The 21,005-nt window shown below is 44.0% G+C and overlaps 1 protein-coding gene across 1 annotated transcript in view; it reads right to left on the reverse strand.

Moving 5' to 3' along the window:
• Slc5a1 (solute carrier family 5 member 1) overlaps positions 1–16,550 on the reverse strand; it is a 70,175-nt gene extending 53,625 nt beyond the window's left edge. The window contains exons 1-2 of the mRNA XM_052199384.1: positions 16,285–16,550; positions 3,987–4,058 (exon numbers count right to left, since the gene is read on the reverse strand). Coding sequence (XP_052055344.1) covers positions 3,987–4,058; positions 16,285–16,419 — 207 coding nt within the window. The 5' untranslated portion in view covers positions 16,420–16,550. The remainder of the gene's footprint in view (positions 1–3,986; positions 4,059–16,284) is intronic.
• Between the last annotated feature and the right edge of the window lie 4,455 nt (positions 16,551–21,005).

A 21,005-nucleotide genomic window follows, 5' to 3' on the forward strand; every position in this document is an offset into this window, starting at 1 on the left:
ACTTGAGTTCAGCTCCCAGAACCCTTGTCAGACAGCTCACAACTGCTTGTAATCCCTGCTCCTGGGGAACCTGGTGCCTCTGCCTCCTTGGACACCAAAACACAAGTGCACATAACCACACACAGACTTATACATATGTGTTTAATTAAAAATAAGAATTCAAAAGGACACACTGAATATCAGGAAGAAAAGCATACCACTTATAGTATACCATTTATAGCATATCACTGATTATTATGAGACACATCCAAAGTAAGTGCATTGAATGTGGTTTCTCTGAGTGTTTGTTTTTGCTACTATAACTCATCACCAATCCACTTTGGAATATGGTTCCTATATAATTGGAATTGATTATTTGTAATAGTATAAATAACTGTGGGCTTAAACTATGTTTTAGTCATATGATCTACATGAGAGTCAATGCAAGGGAGTTGTTAACAACAGTTTCTGATAGTCACTGCAATCTATCAAGTGTAACAGCAATTGAGGGATTTACCTGTGTGCTCTTGGCTCTCCTTCTATTTAGTTTTAATTATGGTTTTTACATCTAGACCTCAGTTCCCCCACCTACACCTCTCCCTGTCCTTCCCCTGTCCTTCTCCCCCACCCTGCATCCACCTCTCCTCTGTTTCTCTTCAGAAAACAGACCTCCCATGGATATCAACCAACAGATGGCATATCAAGTTGCAATAAGACTAGGAACCTCCTCTCCAATTAAGGCTAGATGAGGCAAGCCAGTAGGAGGACTGGGTCTCAGAGGCAGGCAGCAGAGTCAGGCACAGCGCCAGCTCCCACCAGAAGATTAAGCTACACGACTACAGCATATGTGTGGACGGCGTAGGTCGGTCCCATGCAGACTCCCCAGTAGACAGTCCAGTCTTTGCAAGCCCAGGTTATGTTGGGTCTCAGGTTAGTTGGTTTTGTGATGTCCTTGACCCCTCTGCATCTGTTTCCATCACTTGATAGGTAAAGCCTCTCTGGTGACAACGGACTGACTAGGTACCCATTAATGAGTATAGCAGAATATCACCAGCAATTAACTGTTTTTCCCATTTGTATTTGATTCTATCCTAGATCTCTGGCCCATCCAGCTTCTGGTTCCTAGCTCTCCAAGCAATGTCAGGGGTGGGTTCCCTGTCATGACAGGTAGAGCTGTCATTGGTTGGCCACTCCCACAATTTACCCCAGTGAATCTTGTAGGCAGGACAAATTATAAGTCAAAGGTTTTGTGGCTTAGTTGATGTCCCAATCCCTCCACTGGAAGTCTTTTCTGGCTACAGGAAATGTCAAGAACAGACCCATTTATTAACTACCAGCCAGCACAGTGTTTGGTGCTACATCTGTGTTGTCATGGGTGATTTTGATACATAGGCAACTCTAGAAGGCATTTGAAAACAAATGCTTATGCATATAAGTGTATCGCATGCATGGCCGGGCATCAGATATCCTGAAACCGAAGTCCCAGTTGTGAGCCACCTTGTGGGTGCTGGGAAGTGAACCCAGGCCCTCTGAGAGGCCATGCTCTTGACTGCAGAACCATTTTTCACATTTATAAAGCGCAGCCACCTGGAATAATTTTTATAATCTTATGAAGCCTTAGATGGAAGCCATGGTTAGAGAAAGAAGAGTCAAATTTCAGCTTCACCAAGGAAGTAAGGACTTCTGCTCCAAAGAACAAAGCTATGCGTCTCTGTTGGAGCAATCCAATCTTGTGTCATATATAAGGAAACAATACCCTTGGGAAACCTCACAAAACCACTGACCCCTACCTGCTTTGGGTAGGGCTAATGCCTCCCATCAGCCAACTCTCAGCCCAAAGCCAGACTGTTCACAGAGCTACTCTAACACACAAACCTCCCTCTTAATCGAAGGCTTCCCTGGCCTCCACCCTCAGACCCTGAGAGCTGCCGAGTGGTGGTAGCCCACACCTTTAATCCCAGCACTCTGGAGGCAGATGCAGGTAGATCTCTGAGTCTAAGGCCAGCCTGATCTACATTGTGAGTTCCAGGACAGTCAGGGCTACACAGAAAAACCCCTCCTCAGAAAAAGGAAAAAATGGCATAGGGGCGGGGAGACTGAGATCTAACTAACCCCAAGTAAATCAGCCCTAAGATTTTCTAACCCCAAGAGATGTAACCCCAAGTAAATCAGCCCTAAGATTTCACATTTATAAAGCACAGCCACCTGGAGTAATTTTTATAATCTTATGAAGCCTTAGATGGAAGCCTTAGATTTTTATATAAAGAAATATAATTTCATCATGGTAAAAAAAATCAAAAATTCAAAACCCAACCATGACATCCAAACAAACAAAATCCCATACAGGTCAATGTAATTTAGACATATCATAGCTTCCTTTTTTTTCCTTATAAACTAAAATTGATGATATTTACCTACTAGGAGTGTGGGGAGAAGGCAGGACCTCCTTTTAAAAAGTAGTACTTCAAAAGAATTTTTAAAAGCTTCTGCCTCACCACAAAAACGTCAGCCAGGTCAAAAGAAAGCCCACATAGTGGGACAATCTTTGCCAACTACACATCTGACAGAGAATTAATAGCCAGAATGTATAAAGAAAAATGTTCTAATGGCAGGCATAAGAAATCCTCCTTTTGCGTTGTTGGGTTGAGGTTGTCTAAGAGAGTCCCGAAACTTATAGACTATTCCTATTGCCTTCGGTTGCCCTCCAGGGGTGGGAGGTAAGCTCCTATTGCTAAAGACACCATGTACTTCAGATGTAGTGCCCAGAGGCCCCTGAGCAGGACCCTAACTGAAAGCCTCCTCCCTGAAGACTTCCATGGTATCAGAAGGCACCATGCAATCTACCAAAGAAAACAGTTCATAAATGCAAAATCCAACCATGCCAGGACTAACAAACAAAACACCTGTGAGCCGTAACAATGAGCAGCACAGCATGACAACCCTCAGGGTGCAGCCGTGGCACACATACCTCGGTGGTAGCTAAGAGCTCTCCAGTTGGACTTAAGAACTGCTTAACAGAGTGAAGCACTCCTGGTATCAGAAACGGAGCCACCTCTCAGGGGCTGAATGAAGGCACGGATACTGGAGGAGCGCTATGACCTTATAAATCAGCATAGCGCCTAACTACCATTCTAAATGTTTGTACTCAGATCAGAGATTAGGTCAGCGCAGGCTTCATCAGTCATCAGGAAAATCCCTCTTGGGATGGAGAAATGGCTCAGCGGTTAAGAACACTGACTGCTCTTCCGAAGGTCCTGAGTTCAAATCCCAGCAACCACATGGTGGCTCACAACCATCTATAATGAGATCTGATGCCCTCTTCTGGTGTCTGAAGACAGCTACAGTGTACTTACATATAATAATGATAATAAATAAATCTTTAAAAAAGAAAATTCCTCTTTACGATAAACAGAGACCATTACTGAAAACCACAACTAATCAAAATGCAGAGCAGTGGAGCCCAGCCTTGAGGAATCCATCTATCCCTCAATTCCTGTACCTAAGACTTGGGGAACATTGTAGAAGAGGGGGTGGGGAGATTAAAGGGCCCTGGGAACCAGGGAATTTGCTTTGCAGTTGTGTCTCCCCAGCATGACTGACTAAACATGAACTAAACTAAGGCAACAATAACAAATACGCCAGTGTGCATGTGAAAAGGCCCTGAGGCCTCAGACCTATGCTAATGGCTGCACACAGGCAAGGGGTGCTGAGAGCAGGGGCTTCCCCTGGGGCTGAGCACACCAATTGGCTATCTGATATCAACTAGCCCTGAAAACATACATGTAATTACGCCATACAGACCCGGCAGGTGATATTTAGGAATGTATATACATGGATGCTTGTAAAAAAAGAGAGGCTAGAAATTTGAAAGAGAGCAATGAGGGAGCGTTTAGAGGTAGAAAAGGTGGGCAGTATGATGTGATTATATTATAATCTCAAAAAATATATAATAAAAGAGAAAGAGTTTTAAAAAACAAAACAAAACTTTTTTTTAAGGGAAAACTTACCGGCCACCACACCATACTTCGGCCTGCCAGGAAGAAGCCTCCAACCGTCCCACGATTAGTGGAAAACATGGCCTGAGAGAAAGAGGGTCAAAAATTTAACCAGAAATACGAAAAGTTACTTTGCCAATAAAAGAACATACCCCTCCCACAATGAGCGCTACCTTGCAACCATTCTGCTTTCTGAAGCACTTCTTGCTCCCATCCGCCCTGCACACACGCATGCCCACACGCAGTTCCCATCTGCCCTGCACACGCGTGTGCCCGCATCGCAGTTCCCATCTGCCCTGCACACGCGTGTGCCCACACCGCAGTTCCCATCTGCCCTGAACATGCGTGTGCCCCCCATCCCAGTTTCCATTCGCCCTGCACACATGGGTGCCCCCACCGCAGTTCCCATCTGCCCTGCACACGTGCATGCCCATCCCAGTTCCCATCTGCCCTGCACACGCGTGTGCCCCCATCCCAGTTCCCATCCGCCCTGCACATGCGTGTGCCCTGCACCCTGACCTCAGCAGGCTCACACAAAGGAGCTCATGAATGCTTACTTCTATTACACAGACAGGGAAACTGAGGCCCTTGAGCTAGCTCTGCAGTTTACCTACCTTGAGTTTTTGGGCAGGTCCTGGACCTGTCTACTTTGTTTTGTTTGCATGTTAAACAAGGGGAATGGAGCGTTTTTATGTGTGTATGTGTGTCTTTCTTATGTGCATACCAAGGAGTAAGGAATCATACCTTTAAAAAGTACTAAAGGGTATGTAACTCATATCTCAATAAAACTATTAAGAAAAAAATTAAAATGTCACAAGAATGGACAGTGTAAACATTTAGTTCTACTGAAAAGACAAGATATTCAAACTCAACTCATCTTTTTCCTCTTTGAATTACATGGGAACTTGCTAGAGTCGTTAATTTGCAGTATATTGTGACTAAGTTCAGAATGAATGAGGAAAGTCCTTGTGATGGCAAGAAATACTTCACAGGCCAGGTGGTGGTGGCGCTCGCCTTTAATCCCAGCACGCGGGAGGCAGAGGCAGGCGGATTTCTGAGTTCAAGGCCAGTCTGGTCTACAGAATGAATTCCAGAATAGCCAGGGCCATACAGAGAAACCCTGTCTTGAAAAACCAAAAAAGAAAAATGAAAAAATAAAAAAAGAAGAAAAAGAAAAAGAAAAAAGAAAATAAATACTTCACAGCAAGGCAGTGTTTCCCTACGTCTTGAAGGCAAAGTAGGGTTTTGTCAACCTGAGGGGAAGCAGGGATGAGGGGAAAGATTTCAGACTTCAGGACTGGCAGTTTAGGGATTGAGGGGGTTCAACACCCAGTGTGTGGAGAGGGAAGGACAGCGACCCTAGCTCTTCAGCCTGGCTGAGGTGAATGACTGTGAAGAGGGTAAACAGTCAGACAGAATTGAGGCTCTCAAATGCCAGGCCAAAAGGAGTAGGCTTTATTCACAGACACAGGGAGCCGCTGAAGGCTCGGAAGAAGACAAATGGCCTACATAATCCACCACAGGATGGGCACAGCCTCTCTCAGAGCTCCTCCGGAACCGCCACTTCTGAACCTGTAGCCATTCCTGACCCAGCCTCTGGCTCAGGGCCACTGGCCTGGCTTCGAGGTCTCTTCCTCCTCCTTCTCTCTCTCTCTGGCCCCTTTGTCCAGACTCTTGTTAATGACTAATAGTGGATTTTCTCTTATCAATGGTTCAAAAGAACTGACCTCTGATGTCATTTCTGCAGAAAACACGTCCACAGCAGGTACACACTTACAGGTGCTCAGACTGGGCATGGCTTGGATTCCTTTGGGAAGTAAGGCTTTTATGCATCCAATCCACCAACAAGGATTTAGTGAGCACCTCTGTGTGTGGTGGAGTATACCATGGGGAGCACTCAAGTCTTTCCTGACTCCTGGCAGTGTGTTCTTCCTCCCATAAGACATACTCTGAAGACTCAGTAGTCTTCCTGGGAATAGCAACCTGGCAAACAGACCTAAGGAGTAGAGAAGGAAGCTGATACTGAAACAGGAAAAAATACTAAAAGATTCAGACTCTAGAATCTGACTGGGGAAAGATCACTCTGAAGATAATTCTAAAGTTAGAAACCAAGGAACAAAATACCCACCCAACAATAACAAGGTCAGAGATCAGCACCTACAACTGAAATCATCTCAAACCCAGATTCCTACACACCAGTGTAAAAACATAATCAATAACAGCCAGGACAATGTGTCTCCATTGCAGCCCAGCTAACAGGACCACAGGAGGCCTGAGAATGCAGCACAGCTAACCAAAGAGCCAAGAACTTCAAGATGGATGAATATGTTAGAGATCCCTACAGAAAAAAAAGAACAAACCCATTAAAGGAATATATGAAGCACAAACAGTGAAGAAAATAGTTCAAGACTTGCAAGTGGAAATAGAATCAATAAAAATATCCAAACTGGGGGAAAACTGGAAATGAGTAATTTAGGAACTCAGAGGCAAAGCCCACCAACAGAATGCAAAAGATAGAAGAGAGACTCTCAGGCATTGAGGCAGGATAAAAGAAATTGATACCTTGGTCAAAGAAAATGCCAAATCTAAAATGAAACCAAAATTGGGGGAGTTTGCAGGTACAAAACATTCAGAAAATCTGGGACACTATGAAAAGATGAAAATAGAAATAATAGGAATAGAGGAAGGAGAAAGAAAACCCAGGTCAAAGACACAGAAAATATTTTTAAGAAAATCATAGAAGAAAATTTCCCTAACCTAAAGAAGGGAGCACCTATCAAGATACAAGAAGAGTAGAGAACACTAAATACACTGGACTGGGAAAAAACTTCCTCCTGGCACTTAATAATTAAAACACTAAACATACAGAACAAAGAAATAATATTAAAAGCTGCAAGAGAAAAAGACCACAAAGCATATAAAGGCAGACCTCTTAGAATAATGCCCGATTTCTCAGTAGATATTCTAAAAGCCAGAAGGGCCTGGATAGATGTTAAAGAAACTCTAAGCCACCACAGATGGCAGCCCAGTCTATTATACACAGCAAAACATTAAATCACAGCAGACAGAAAAAGATGTTTCAAGATAAAAACCAAATTTAAGCAGAAACTATCTACAAATCCAGCTCTACAGAAGGAGCTAAGAAGAAAACTTCAACCTGAAAAGGCTAACCACATTCAGGAAAACAAAACAAAGCAAAACAAAAACCTAACCCACATCACAACAACAAAATAATGGAAATCAACAAACACTGTTCACTGATATCTCTTAGCAGCATGATCTCAATTCCCCAATAAAAAGAACCAGACTAACATTTGCTGTATCAAAGAAATACACCTTAACATCAAGAATAGACATTGCCTTAGGGTAAAAGAAAAAGAAAGATATTTCAAGCAAACGGAACCAAGAAGCAAGCATATATAGTCATTTTAATATCAGACAAAGTCTAGTACGATATTAAAGCAAAACTAATCAGAACAGAAGAGAAGGTCACTAATAAATACTTGTCAAAGAAAAGTCCACCAAGATGATGTTGCAATTCTTAACATCTATGCACTAAAAACAAAAGCACACAAGTTTATAAAAGAAATGCTTAAATCACATATTAACCCTCACATGATGATAGTAGGTGATTTCAATACACCACTCTCACCAATAGACAGATCATCAAGGCATAAACTAAACAGAGACATGCTGGAGCTAACTGACCTAACAGATGTTCGCACAACACTTCACCCAAACACAAAAGAACATGCTTCCTTCTCAGTGGCTCAAGGAACTTTCTCCAAATTGACCACATGCTTAGACACGAAGGAAGGCACAACAGATACAAGAAAATTGAAATAACTCCCTATTTCCTATCTGACCACCACAAATTAAGGCTGGATATCAACCACAACAGGAACAACAAAAAGCTTACAAAGTCATGGGAACAAACAATTCACTACTGAATGAAAAATGAGTGAAGAAAGAAATTAAGGACTTTCTAGAAATGAACGAGAATAACATCACAGGATACCCAAGCCTATGGGACAGGGTGAAGATGGTTCTAAGAGGCAAGTTTACAGCACTAAGTGCCTACATCAAAAAAAGGAGAGAGTTCATATTAGTAACTTAACACCTAAAAGCTCTGGGACAAAAAGAAGAAATAACACCCAAAAGGAATAGACGGCAAGATGTAATCAAACTTGGGGCTGAAATCAATAAAATAGGAAGAAAAGAATCAATACAAAGAATCAATGAAACAAGGAGTTGATTCTTTGATTAAAAAATTCAATAAGACTGACAAACCTTTGTTCAAAATAATTAAGGGCTGAGAGGGAATATCTGAATTAACAAAATTAGAGGCAGAAAGAACAATGCAACAACAGACACAGAAAGAATCCAGAGAATCGTAAGGGCATACTTTAAAAACCTGTACTCCACCAAATTGGAAAATCTAAAAGAAATAGACAATTTTTTGATATATACCACCTACCAAAGTTAAATCAAGTTCAGATTTAAAAAAATTAAACAGACCTATAACCTCTAGTAAATGGAAACAGTCACTAAATGTCTCCCAACCCAAAAACAAAACAAAACAAAAACCCAAAGACAGATGGTTTTAGGACAGAAGACTTTCAAAGAAGAGTTAACGCCAATACTCCTCAAATTATTCCATGAAATAGAAACAGAAAAACATTGCCCAACTCACTTTATGAGGTCCCAGTCACCCTGATACCCAAACCACACAAAGACCCAACCAAAAAAAGAAAATTATAGACCAATTTCTCTTATGAACACAGATGCAGAGATTCTCAATGAAATACTTGTAAACTGAATCCAAGAACACATCAAAAAGATCATTCACTATGATCAGGTAGGCTTCAGCCCAGAGATAGTATGACATATGCAAATCTACAGATGTGATCCACCCTATAAACAAACTGAAAGACAAAAACCATGTGATCGTGTAGAGAGAATTATTGGTGCACTGTGTAAAAGTGTTCACCTGTCAATCAAAACAAAAGAACTTTGGCCAATGAACTGAGGCAGGAAATAGGGGGTGGGAGTTCTGGAAGAATGAGAGAGAGAGTAAGAGAGACAGAGAGGAAGGGAGGAAGAGAGAGACAAAGACAGAGACAGAGGGAGGAAGGGAGGGAGGGAGAGAGAGAGAGAGAGAGAGAGAGAGAGAGAGAGAGAGAGAGAGAGAGAGAGAGAGAGAGAGATTGATTCTGGGAAATAGCCAGCAGATGGCAGATTCTTCTGGACAAAAAGGAAGATGGGTTGCATAGACCTGAGGAGAGGTAAGTAGCCAGTGGAAGAAGTTAGACTAGAATATACTGGATTATGGAGATATGAGCTAGTTGGGAAGCAGAGGCAAGGTTATTGGCCTAAGCATTAACTAATAAATAATTCGTCTCAGAGGTCATTATTTCTGGGAACAAAGCTTGGGAGGAAAAGCCTAGAGCTACATTATCATCTCATTACATGCAGGAAAGACCTTTGACAAAATCCAACGCCCTTCCATGGTAAAAGTCCTCTAGAGATTAGGGATACAAGGGATATACCTCAACATAATAAAGGCAGTTTATAGCAAGCTCATAGTCAACATCAACTAAAATAGAGAGAGACTCAAAGCAAGTCCACTAAGGTCAGGAACAAGACAAGGATGTTTACTCTCTCCATATCTATTCAACTTGAAGTCTTAGCAATAAGTCAACTAAAGAAGATCAAGGGGATACAAACTGGAAAGGAAGAAATCAAAGTATCTCTAGTTGCAGATGATCTAATAGTGTATATAAGTGACCCTAAAACTTGCACCAGGGAACTCCTACAGCTGAAAACCTCTTTCAGTAAAAGTAGCAGAGTACAAAGTTAACTTTACCAAGCCAGTAGCCTTCCTATATACAAATAACAAAAGGACTGAGAAACAAGTCAAGGAAATAACACCTTCACAATAGCCTAAAATAATATAAAATATCTTGGGGTAGCGCTAATCAAGCAAATGGAAGGAAGACTTGTATGATAAAAATTTTATGGCACTGACAAAGGAAATTGAAGAAGGATCAGAAGATAAAAAGAACTACCATAGTTGTCAATCAATAGGAATAAAACAGTGAAAGTGGCTACCCTACAAAAAGGAATCTACAGATTCAACACCATCCCTGTAAAACTCCAGCACCGTTCTTCACAGAACTCGAAAGGACAATATTCAGCTCCATATGGAACCACAAAATACTCAGAATAGCTAAACCAATCCTGAATGATAAAAGGAGTGCTGGAGGTATCACCTTTCAAGTTCTATACTACAGAGCAATAGTAATTTAAAAAAAAAAAAAAGCATGATATTGGCACAACACAGACACACTGATTGATGGAATCAAATCAAAGATCCACAATAGGACCATACTTTATGGACGCCTGATTTTTTTTATAATAAAGCCAGAAATACAGACTGGAAAAAAGACAGAATCTTCAGCAAATAGTGCTGTTCAAAGTGAATGGCTGTGTGGGGAAGAAAGCAAATAGATCCGCATTTATCACCCTGCGCAAAACGGGACTCTAAACAAAAGACCTGAGCATAAAGCCAGATACACTGAACCTACGAGATGAGAAAGTAGGGAATTGTCTTGGACTCACTGGCACAAGAAAAGACTTTCTAAACATAATTCTGATAGCACAGACACTAAGAACTCCAAATGATAACGAAACCTCACGAAACTGAAGAGCTTCTGTACAGCAAAGACCGCCATCACCCAGACAAAGCAGCAGCCTGCAGAATGGGGAAATACTTTTTGCCAATTACACATCTGATAGAGGAATACCATAAAAAATACATAAAAACTCAAGGGCTGGAGAGATGGTTCAGTAGTTAAGAGCACTGACTGCTCTTCCAGAGGATCCAGGTTCAATTCCCAACAACCACATGGCAGCTCACAGTTGTCTGTAACTTCAGTTCCAGGAGCTCTGACACCCTCACACATCATACATGCAGGAAAACACCAATGCACATAAAAAAATATTTTAATTTATAAAATAACTCAAAAACTGAACATCAGGGAGGGAAACACTTTAAAAGGTGGAACAGGTCAAAACAGAGAATGCTCAGTAAAGGAAACACAAATGACTGAGAAGCAGTTAAAGAAATATGTAACGTACTTAGTCATTGGGGAACTGCAAATCAAAACTGTTTTCATCTTACACCAATCCAAATGTCCAAGATCAATAATAGAAGTGACAGCTCATGCCGGTGAGGATTTGGAATATGAGAGCAGTCCTCCATTAGTGGTGGAAATGCAAATTTGTACAGTCATCATAGAAACCAGTGTGGTGATGGTTCATGACCAAGTTAGGAATCAACCTACTCCAAAACCAGCTATACCACTCTTAGGCATGTGTACAAAGGATGCTTCAATCCTAGTACAGAGATGTTTGCTCAACTTTGCCCAATGCTACTCTATTCATAATAGCCAGAAACTGGAAATGACCCAGATGTCAATCAAAAGATGAATGGATAAAGGAAATTTGGTACATCATCCCAATGGAATACTATTTAATCATTATTTTAAAAAATGAAAGCACGAATTTGCAGGTAAAGGGATAAAGCTAGAAAAAATAATCCTGAGTGGGGTAACCGAGACCCAGAAATGCCATTATAATATATATTTGTTTCTATGTGGATACTAGTTGTTAAGTCAATGACAGGCATGCTACAATTTAACTACAGAAGTTGTGTAAAGAGGAGGCGACTGGGGGAAAGGGAGGTGTCTCCCTAGGGAGGAGGAATAGAATAGACAGTGATAGATGGAGGGTTGGAACTGGGACTGGACTGGGGAGGGTCTAGCAGGAAGCTGGGGGGAAGAAGGGAACAAGGGAGACACAGCTAAAGCTAAGGGCCATTTGAGGGGTCATATGGAAACATAATACAGTGGAAACTTCCTAAAATACATACTGTATGAATTATCTAGATGAAATCACCATAATAATGGGTCAATTATTAGGCTGTCTTAAAGTCTCCTCTGCCAGCAAAATTAAGTTATTATTTTTCAGTTTAGCCTCAGGCAGATTCTTAGGACCAGGGCAGAAAACCCACCACATTCTTTACCAAAATCTCACAAGAACAGTCTCCAGCCCAGTTGCTGCTATTGCTCCTCTCTGAAACCTCTTGAGATGAATTCCCACCCACTGCATGGCTCATGGCTCTCAGCACTATCGTGTCATAACGTGGTCCAGAGGGATCTACATCATCCTTTCGATTCACAAAATATCACACTGGCCCACCATACGGATGGCATTATGCTGGATGGACCAAATGATCGAGAAGTGGTAACCACTTCAGACTCGTTGGTGAGGCTTATGCACATCAGAGGATGGAGAATATCCAACCAAAATTCAAGAGGCCACTACCTCAGTGAAACTTCCAGTGGGATAGGGTATATCGGGATAATCCTTTCCTAAGGTTAAAGATTAGCTTATTACACCTGGCCCCACCTACTACTAAGACAGGAAGCACAATGCTTAGTGGGCTTATTTGGATTCTGAAGACAGCACATTCCTCACCTGGGTGTGTTGCTCCAGCCCATATACCAAATGACTCTAGCTTTGAAACTGCTACCTTTGACTGGGACCTGGGACAAGGAGAAGGTGTACCTCTTCCAGCTGACTTTATGGTATTTCGGTATCAGTGGCAGATGGTGATTCTATTATCTTTGGAACATCATCACTCCTATCAGGGTTATCTTTGGAACATCACTCCTATCGGGGACTCACAGAGAGGATCCTTGGCATTTTAAGTTATGGTAATCTGCAGACAATTTTCTCCCTTGGAGAGACAGCTCTTGGCTTGCTATTGGACCTGCATGGAAACGGAATGTTTGACAGTGGTCCACCAAATCCCCATGCAACCTGAGCTGCCTGTCATGAGCTGGGTGTCAGTTGACCCATTAAGCCATACAGTATAATGTGCATAACAGAGGGAGGCAGAACTCTGAGAGGAAAGGAAGGAAGGAAGCAAGCCAGGGTGTTGGCCCTCAGCGTGGAAGATTCATGTGTACCAGTCATGTTCAGTGTACCCTACATAGATCATAATCAGGTGACATGTAAGGAACTAAAAACTGAGAATGTGGGGTTCAAGGTGTGATACCTGGAAGAGTTTTTTTTTTCTCCTCCAGGCTGGCTGTCCAGAGATGGAAGCTGGACCCCAGGGGAAACTTTCTGCTGGAAATATCAAGGTAAAGCTGTCGGCAGCTCACAAAAATTCTTTTATCAAATAATTTAATGAAGAGCATAGGATGAAGAGGACTGAGGCCAGCGAGCACTGGGCCTGTGCTCAGGCGAATCCGTAAGGAAGGAAAAAACAGAGGACATGTGATGAGAACTGACCCTTCAGTAGTGGGGAAGGACCAGTGGAGATGGTTTTCCAGGAAGGCAGTTGTATCTTGAAGAGGAGAGAGAGAATAGTACTGGCTTTGCATCATACACTCTGAATTCTAATCATCCCTAATCTGTTATTGATTCATCTAGATGACCTCTGGTTACACATTCTTTCCCTTATTAATAAAATGGAAAGGTTGGGCTCCCCAGAAGCCATTCTAACTCTGGCAGCAATGATCTTATTGGTTTATATAACAACGGTTTGAAAGACAAGCAATCAACTGATTAGGCCAAAATAAAATAGCGTTCAACGATGCTATTAACTGAAAGGCCATTCCAACTCTGGTAGCAATGAACTTATTGGTTTAAATAACAATGACAAGCAATCAACTGATTAGGCCAAAATAAAATGGGTTTGGTGGCTGGGGAATTGCTCAGAGGTTAAAAGCACTGGCCGGCCTTTCAGAGGACCCAGGTTCAGTTCCCAGCACCCATATGGCAGCTCACAACTGTCTGTAACTCCGATTCTGTCTGATCTGATGCCTTCTTCTGAAGCCTTAGGACACTGTACACAATGGTACAGACATGCAGTCAACACATCTGTATATATAATATAATAAACTAATACTGATAAATTTCTGAAAAGAGAAGAAAACAAGTCTGATAGTAGGTGCTTTGGATTTTGTGGGTTCTCTACCACATAATTTTTTGCCTTATCCTATTATGTTTATAATCCTCTAAAAGTGTAAAAGCTATTCTTGGCTTATGAGCCGTACAAAAATGGGCTACGGCCCAACATTTAGCCATTGTGCTATAGTTTTGTTGTTGTTGTTGTTGTTGTTGTTGTTGGGTGTGTGTGTGTGTGTGTTTTCAAGAGTTTCTCTGTATAGCCCTGGCTATCCTGAAACTCATTCTGTAGACCAGGCTAGCCTTGAACTCAGAAATCTACCTGCCTCTGCCTCCCAAGTGCTGGGACTAAAGTGTGTGCCACCACTGCCCTGCCTAGGCTATAGTTTTAACAACTCTAGTTTGGGTTGGTAGCATCTCCCAGCAATAACAAGGTCAGTGATTCAACTTAAGCTGCTATAAAACCCCACGAAGAAGCAATGCAAAGGAAAATGAAAATAAATATCAAACAAGTAATGGGCCAAAGCTCAAAGATAATCAACGAGGAAGCAAAGTTGACCCAAACTGAGTATTGTTGGAATGGATGAGGCCGGAAGAGGAGGAGCATTAGCTGGGGTGATTTTCTAAGGCAGCACAAGGGCTTGGGATAGTCTCTGCAGGCCAGAAATCACTCAAAAGCCAGTGTATCCATCCCTACATCAAGCCACGGTAACACTTCAGCAGGGAAAAGAGGAGCAAGGTCCAGAAACACCAGCTAATGGGAGAAGATTAAACCGACACACGCTAACAGGCTCATTGTGTAGCATTTTAACAGACAAGTCACGTTGAATCTTGGATATTTCAAAAGTGCAAACACCAGGGAAAATATGTGAACACTTACAGGACTACTGGGAAGGCTAAGAGGAGCCGGGGTAAGAGCACTGCATGCTCAGTGCGTGTCTGGGAAGGGAGCCCTCCGGTATGGCTAGCAGATAGTGGGTTTCCACTTCGGCTCCAATATCTGTCAACTTGAATTGGAAGGAGACGGCAGAGAGCAAGCACTATGCTCGAGAGCCTAGTGTCTGGCAAGGATCAGGACACCTAAGTTCCTGGAACAGTCCCTAGGATTGCAAAACCTTAGGCAATTCATAACCACCTGTGACTGCAAGTTCCTCTTGTAATTGGCATTCCTGTCTTCCCAGTCCTGTGGCTTTTCATGTGAAGGTGTATTGTCCAGCTTACTGTTGCTGCCCATTTTACTTGAAAATACAGAAACTATCCAGGGCATGGATCCCACTTATAAAGACATTTCAGACTCAACTCTCCATCTGTGGGGGAGGGGATCCTATGCTTTTCAGACTTGGATGAACAGAGGCTGTGGGAAGTTCATTCTGCCTCATTTAGTTCAACTACAGAGAGCAGTCGTAGCGGTGCCTCTGCTAGCCGCTTGCTCCTGTTAAGGAAACCAGGTATACTGATGGAGCCTCAGTTCCACAGTCCCCGTGCGAGTGACACTTGGGGAGCCTTTCTGTAACGTGTGCTTTATACAATTTCTTTTGAAAATAAAAGTCCATGCTTCCTTTTACCCCCAGTGCAGCTCTGTCAGTGAAAGGGTTAATGCCATCTTTTCCTGACTCTAGCGTCTTCCACACTTCAGCCTTTAGAGGTAGCCGAAATGCTCGCACACTTTGTCCAGCTGTTAGGTGTGCCAGTATCATAAATGAACTTTCCAAGTTGCAGGCTTTGAAGAACAAGTTTCTCTGGTTTGGTGTGTCCCCAGAGTCCCGAGAGGAGATACATACACTTCCCTCTTCCAAGGACCAGGTCACTCTCTGCTCACTGCTCCTTCCTAAACCCAGACAGCCTCTATAACCCTCCACCATGCAAAGCCTCTGGATTACCCTTCCCCAGAAGGGGGCATTGGTCAGCCATAGGCTGTCCCGAGCACCTGCTGTCTGCAGAGGTGATGACTTCCTGGCTCGAAACTGTTTCTTTCCCATTGGAAAGTGGATAATTGAGAAGTCAGGCAATGTTGCGCCAAGTCGACCCTTTCCTGTCCCTCACATTCTATCCTAGTCTCTGCGATCGGCTCTCTACCTTCCTCCTCAGCTCGGGATCTTCCCTGGCCTTCCTGACAGGCTCCCTTGGGCATCCTCCAGCTTCCTACACTCAGGCTCCTGTGCCCTGAACTCCTCCCCAGCATTCCCAAGACATCTCCACCCTCCTTTATAGACCTGTAAGCCCATCTTGCCCCTTTGTGGCTCAGGGAAACCATGGCATCTTTGTGTGCCCGCTCATGCCACACAGTGGCCCTGGCCTCTCCAGCCCGTGCCCCAAGACCCGCACATACCCACAGCCCGACAGCCATCACCACCACGAAGTAGATGACGATGACTGAGATGTCGGCCGCATTGCGAATGCGCTCATAGGTCGGGATGGGTGCCTCGGTGGCAGTAACCGCGGGGCTCAAGGTGCTACTGTCCATGGCGGTGGCGACGAGTCCCTCCGGCTCACCGGCTCACCGGGGCCACTCACTCCTTATACTGCTTTTGAGTTAATGATCAGCCCCGAGGGAGGGGACCCACGACGGAGGGGCTGTGCGGCAGGAACGCTGGGCCCTTGTGCCGCTGCACAGCACCGCACCGCACCGCACTGAAACCGCACCGTCGGGAAGCAGCTCCTACTTGTGCAGGTGCCCTAAGAGGAACCTGCGAAGCTGCAAGAGACTGCGAGCCGTTTGGCCGGCAGGTAAAGTCTGTTCTGTGAGCAGGGAGGGGCCTGATAAGGGGTGGTGACTGCCTGGCACAAAAGTCCTCTGTGGGCACCTCACACAGTTGCCACGCCTGGCCCGCCACAGAGTCCCACGTGAGGCAGAAAAGGAGTCGCGCTACACAGAGGGACCCAGGCACCTGGAGCCAAGGGTCTATGGGCTGGGGCTCATCTGTGGCAGGTGCTTTAGAAGCAGACCTGGCATGTCTGTGGACTGGCTTCTCTGTGAAAGAGGAGGACAGGACTTTCCAGAGAACTCAGCCAAGTTCTTGGTCTCCTGGAGAAATTCTCAGGAGGATGAGATTGCTCGTTGGTGCTGGGGGAAACTCAATACAAATCTCTTGGCCACTGGCATCACAGACGTCTTCACAAGATACAATCCCTAGAAACAGCGCAATTCCCACCCAAAAACAAACAACAGCCACCAGCAGCCTGGGAGAAGTCATTTCTTTGTCCTGTGTCTTCACCTAAATGATTCAAGCAATCGTGGATGGAAATAGTTTTGTACTAAACCTGTACACACGATTTCCCTTGTGATTCCCTAAACAATGCCGTATAATAATGGTTCATAGCTTGCACATGGTGTTGTTACAAATAAGTAATCTAGAGATGATCTAAAGCACATGAGAAAACATGCTGGTTGCATGTGTGTGTGTATAATTATGCCATTGTATGTAAAAGACTTGACAGGATCCCGGAACCAAGCCTCCTCAGATAGGAAGGGACAACTTGTAATGTGCTCTGACACCCGTTTAAAGTGTGAGAGATGTCTAGTTGCGGTAGCACATCCCTGTGATCCCAGTGCTCAGGAGACAGGGGATCCTGCCGGAGGCTGGACTATAGAGAGTAAGACCCTGAATCAAAACACTGAAGTAAAGCATTCCGACTAGAAAATGCCAGAGAATCTCTCTGTCAAGGAGCTCATCAGACCCTGGGCAGTCAGTCAGACAGGTGTCTGAACCAGACGCCCAAAGCAAAAACAACTAACAGAGCAAACATGACTTGCCCTGGGTCGCACAGTGAGCCGAGAGCAGCACTGGTCCTGCAGCCGAGGCCGGTGCAGAGCACCCTTCAGGACGAGAAACCAAGTCCCAGGCCAGCTTTAGAGAAGAGGCATGGAGTACCTGCAGCATCCCAGCTTCCCTTCCTTCCCTCGCTTCCCTTCAGACACTGCCACTGCCTCAAAGGCATGGGGGAGGGGTGGCAGGAAAAAAATGCAAGAATTCACAGCTGGAAGCCAGGAGCCTGGGTTCGAAAGAGCTGGCTATTTGACCACACGGCCTCGGGGAGGTCACTCCTCAGTCTCAACCCATTTCCTCTTCAGTTAACTGGCACTGTCCGCTAGCTGTTCTCCATTTTAAAACCCTAGTATCAATTCTGAGTTTAGCTGGTCCCCTAAATGCCTGGCTCTTAGTCTCTTCCCTATTCACTGGAGACAAGTCCCGGACACTTGCATATCAAAAGCCTGCCAGCCTCACATTTAGCCTTACTCCCTGCTGTACCTGCCTGAGAATGAGATTTTCTACAGCTGGTCAGTTATATTTCTAAAACCAGGAAAGGGAACCGCAGCCATTATTGTAAAGGATCAGGTCCTCCCTTGATGCCACCAGCCACACACCACCCCTCCCTCTATATCCCCTTAACTCCCATGAGCACAGAAGAGTTTAGCAATCAGGCACATCTAGTCAGAATTTCAGCCTCTCCTCTAAAACGAGCAGCCTGTGAACAGACTTCCTAACTCGGGAGGGGTTTGCTTTCCTCACTCTGAAGATGATTCTGTGTATCGAAAGCGTTTCAGTGCACTCAGGAACAGTTAACTGTTACCTTCATCATGGCCATCTTATCTGGGCTGAGAGGTGAGGGCTTCTCAGGTATGTCCTTGCCCACACAGAGACAGGCATGACCTGGGCACAAGTGGTACAGCTTCTGTTTTCACGACGACCATCTTTGTTTTCCCATCTCATGGGCACTGGGACGCAAAAGGTTAAATAAATTGCCCCAAGCTCCTTCAGACAGAAAATGGCCAAACTGGTATTCAATCAATGCCCCATATGTATTTTAGCCGTTACTGAGAGGGAAGGGACAGGAGGGGACAAATCAAGGAGCACTGGTGCCCTAGTCCTGATTCCCAGGCCACCTCTAGCCAGCAGCCCTCTATACCTCTCCAACATTATTCCCATTTGGCAGTTGATCCCAGTTGTCTATAGGTTTGGGGCATGTAAGTCAACCATTAATTATGAGAAATATAAGTAGAAATTAGAATGCTTTTTGGTTTGCTGCAAACTTGGAGCTTGGAGTGAGAGAAAAATAAGGTAAAAGAGTTCATTGTCACTCAATCCTGGAGAAATCAGCTCCTGAAAGCCACACACCACTGTGACTGGTACTCAACAGGTCTCTCCTCCCTCTTTGAAATGAAACAAAGAAGCAAATCCTCAGAAGCCTTACAGGCCCTAGATCAGAAAATTGCCACTGCTATTGCCTGGGAGACTGGACCCACGCTGCCAGTTCAACACCCGTAAGTCAGCTGGCAGTGAGGTTGGGAACTGGGAAGGCAGAAGGAAAGTTAGAGTAAAGAGGAGATTTGACAGGAGGAGCAGGCGGGGAAGGGATAACCAACACTAAGGGACATTTGGGGAAAACAAATAAAACCTATTTTTATACACTTTCTAAAATATATATATTTTTAAAAGAATGTTTATTTGGAATTTCCCCTACACTGGGCTATAATGCTCCTTCCTCTCAGAACAAACAAAAGGCACAGTGACAAGTATGGGATATCCTCTATTAAGTTATTGTTTAGGGGGTCCCAGAGGCCCCCAAACAATGCAGGCTATTGTTGTGGCTCTTGGTTACTCAAGACACCACACACTTTGATCCCAGGACTTGGAGAAATCAAGTTGGTCCTGCCTGATAACACCCCCCCCCATGGATGGATTCCACAGAGCCAGGGCTGCTGGGGGAGAAAAGCCACCGGGTGTCTCACCCAGATGGGAACCCTGCGAGCTACAGTAATGACCAGCCTGGGAAGACACACCACTGGAGTAACCAGCACGTTCTAATTGGAATGGAGGTATATTCTACAGGAGGCAGTCCATACCTGGTACTGTAAGCCTGGCCAAGAATCCATCATCTGGAAGTCATAGATGCTGCTACCCTTTGTTAAAGGGATATAGTATCACACTGCCTTCTAAACACTTGTTTTTATACCCATAGAAGAGTGCATCTCTTACTCCTCACAGAAGCCTCTTTATTCCACAGATGACAGTTAAGTCAGAGACTTAGAACTTGTCAATGTGGAGAGAAAAGTAGCTGGGATGTTCAACCTCAATGGGACAACTTTATCTCATACACACACACACACACACATTCACACACGCACACACACATTCACACACACACACACACACACACACACACACACACACAGAGGGGCACACACCAAGGCTGAGGAAATATTGTAGAAGAGGGGTCATTGTAAGATTGTAAGAGCAAAAGGTAAGAAAAATTAAAAATTTTACCAAAACATGGATGCAGGATGTCATTCACTGAAGCATGGGCAAACCTACATTAGGTCACACTGATGGAAAAAAAAAAAAAAAACTGGTTCTTCCTTTCAGTGTAGAGAGAGTGGTTGTGGAACACTCAGCCTAAATGAGACAGTTTTCTCACACATACACACAGAGACAGACAGACATTTGGAAGAACATGGGCTCAGGGAATATCATGGGAACTGGAAGTACCTGTGGTCTGCATGGCTGAACACAACAGCAGGAGATGGGACAGAGACATGGCAGGCAGAGGATCACCGTGAAGCATGCTGGGATCCCTTCCATAAACTGAAGGGAACCAAAAGGCCAGATTCCTAACCTTAACCCTTAGTCCCCTCTGAGGTGGGCTTCACACATCCACTAACTGCCTGAAATTATACACACACAGTGGTCGGGTCTGTATTTTCTAGAAGAGAGGGCCTATGACTTCCAGCAGATCCTCAGCAAACTGGCAAAGTAAGTTAAGAACCACCACTGAAGCTGGAGCAACAGCTCGCGGGAAAGAGCACTGGCTGCTCTTCCGGAAGATTCAAGTTTGATTCCCAGCCACCCACATGGCTGCTCACAACCATCTGTAACTCTAGTTCTAGAGGACCTGATGCCCTCGGCTCATCTCTGAAGGTACCAGGCACAGCACCCATACACAGTAAAAAATAAATAAATAAATAAATAAATATATATATATATATATATATATATATAAACAAATCTTTATAAAGCAAATAAATGTCTATAGACTACTGATGATGAAAGC

The sequence above is a fragment of the Apodemus sylvaticus genome, chromosome 11 (assembly GCF_947179515.1).
Source record: "Apodemus sylvaticus chromosome 11, mApoSyl1.1, whole genome shotgun sequence".
Classification (NCBI taxonomy): domain Eukaryota; kingdom Metazoa; phylum Chordata; class Mammalia; order Rodentia; family Muridae; genus Apodemus; species Apodemus sylvaticus.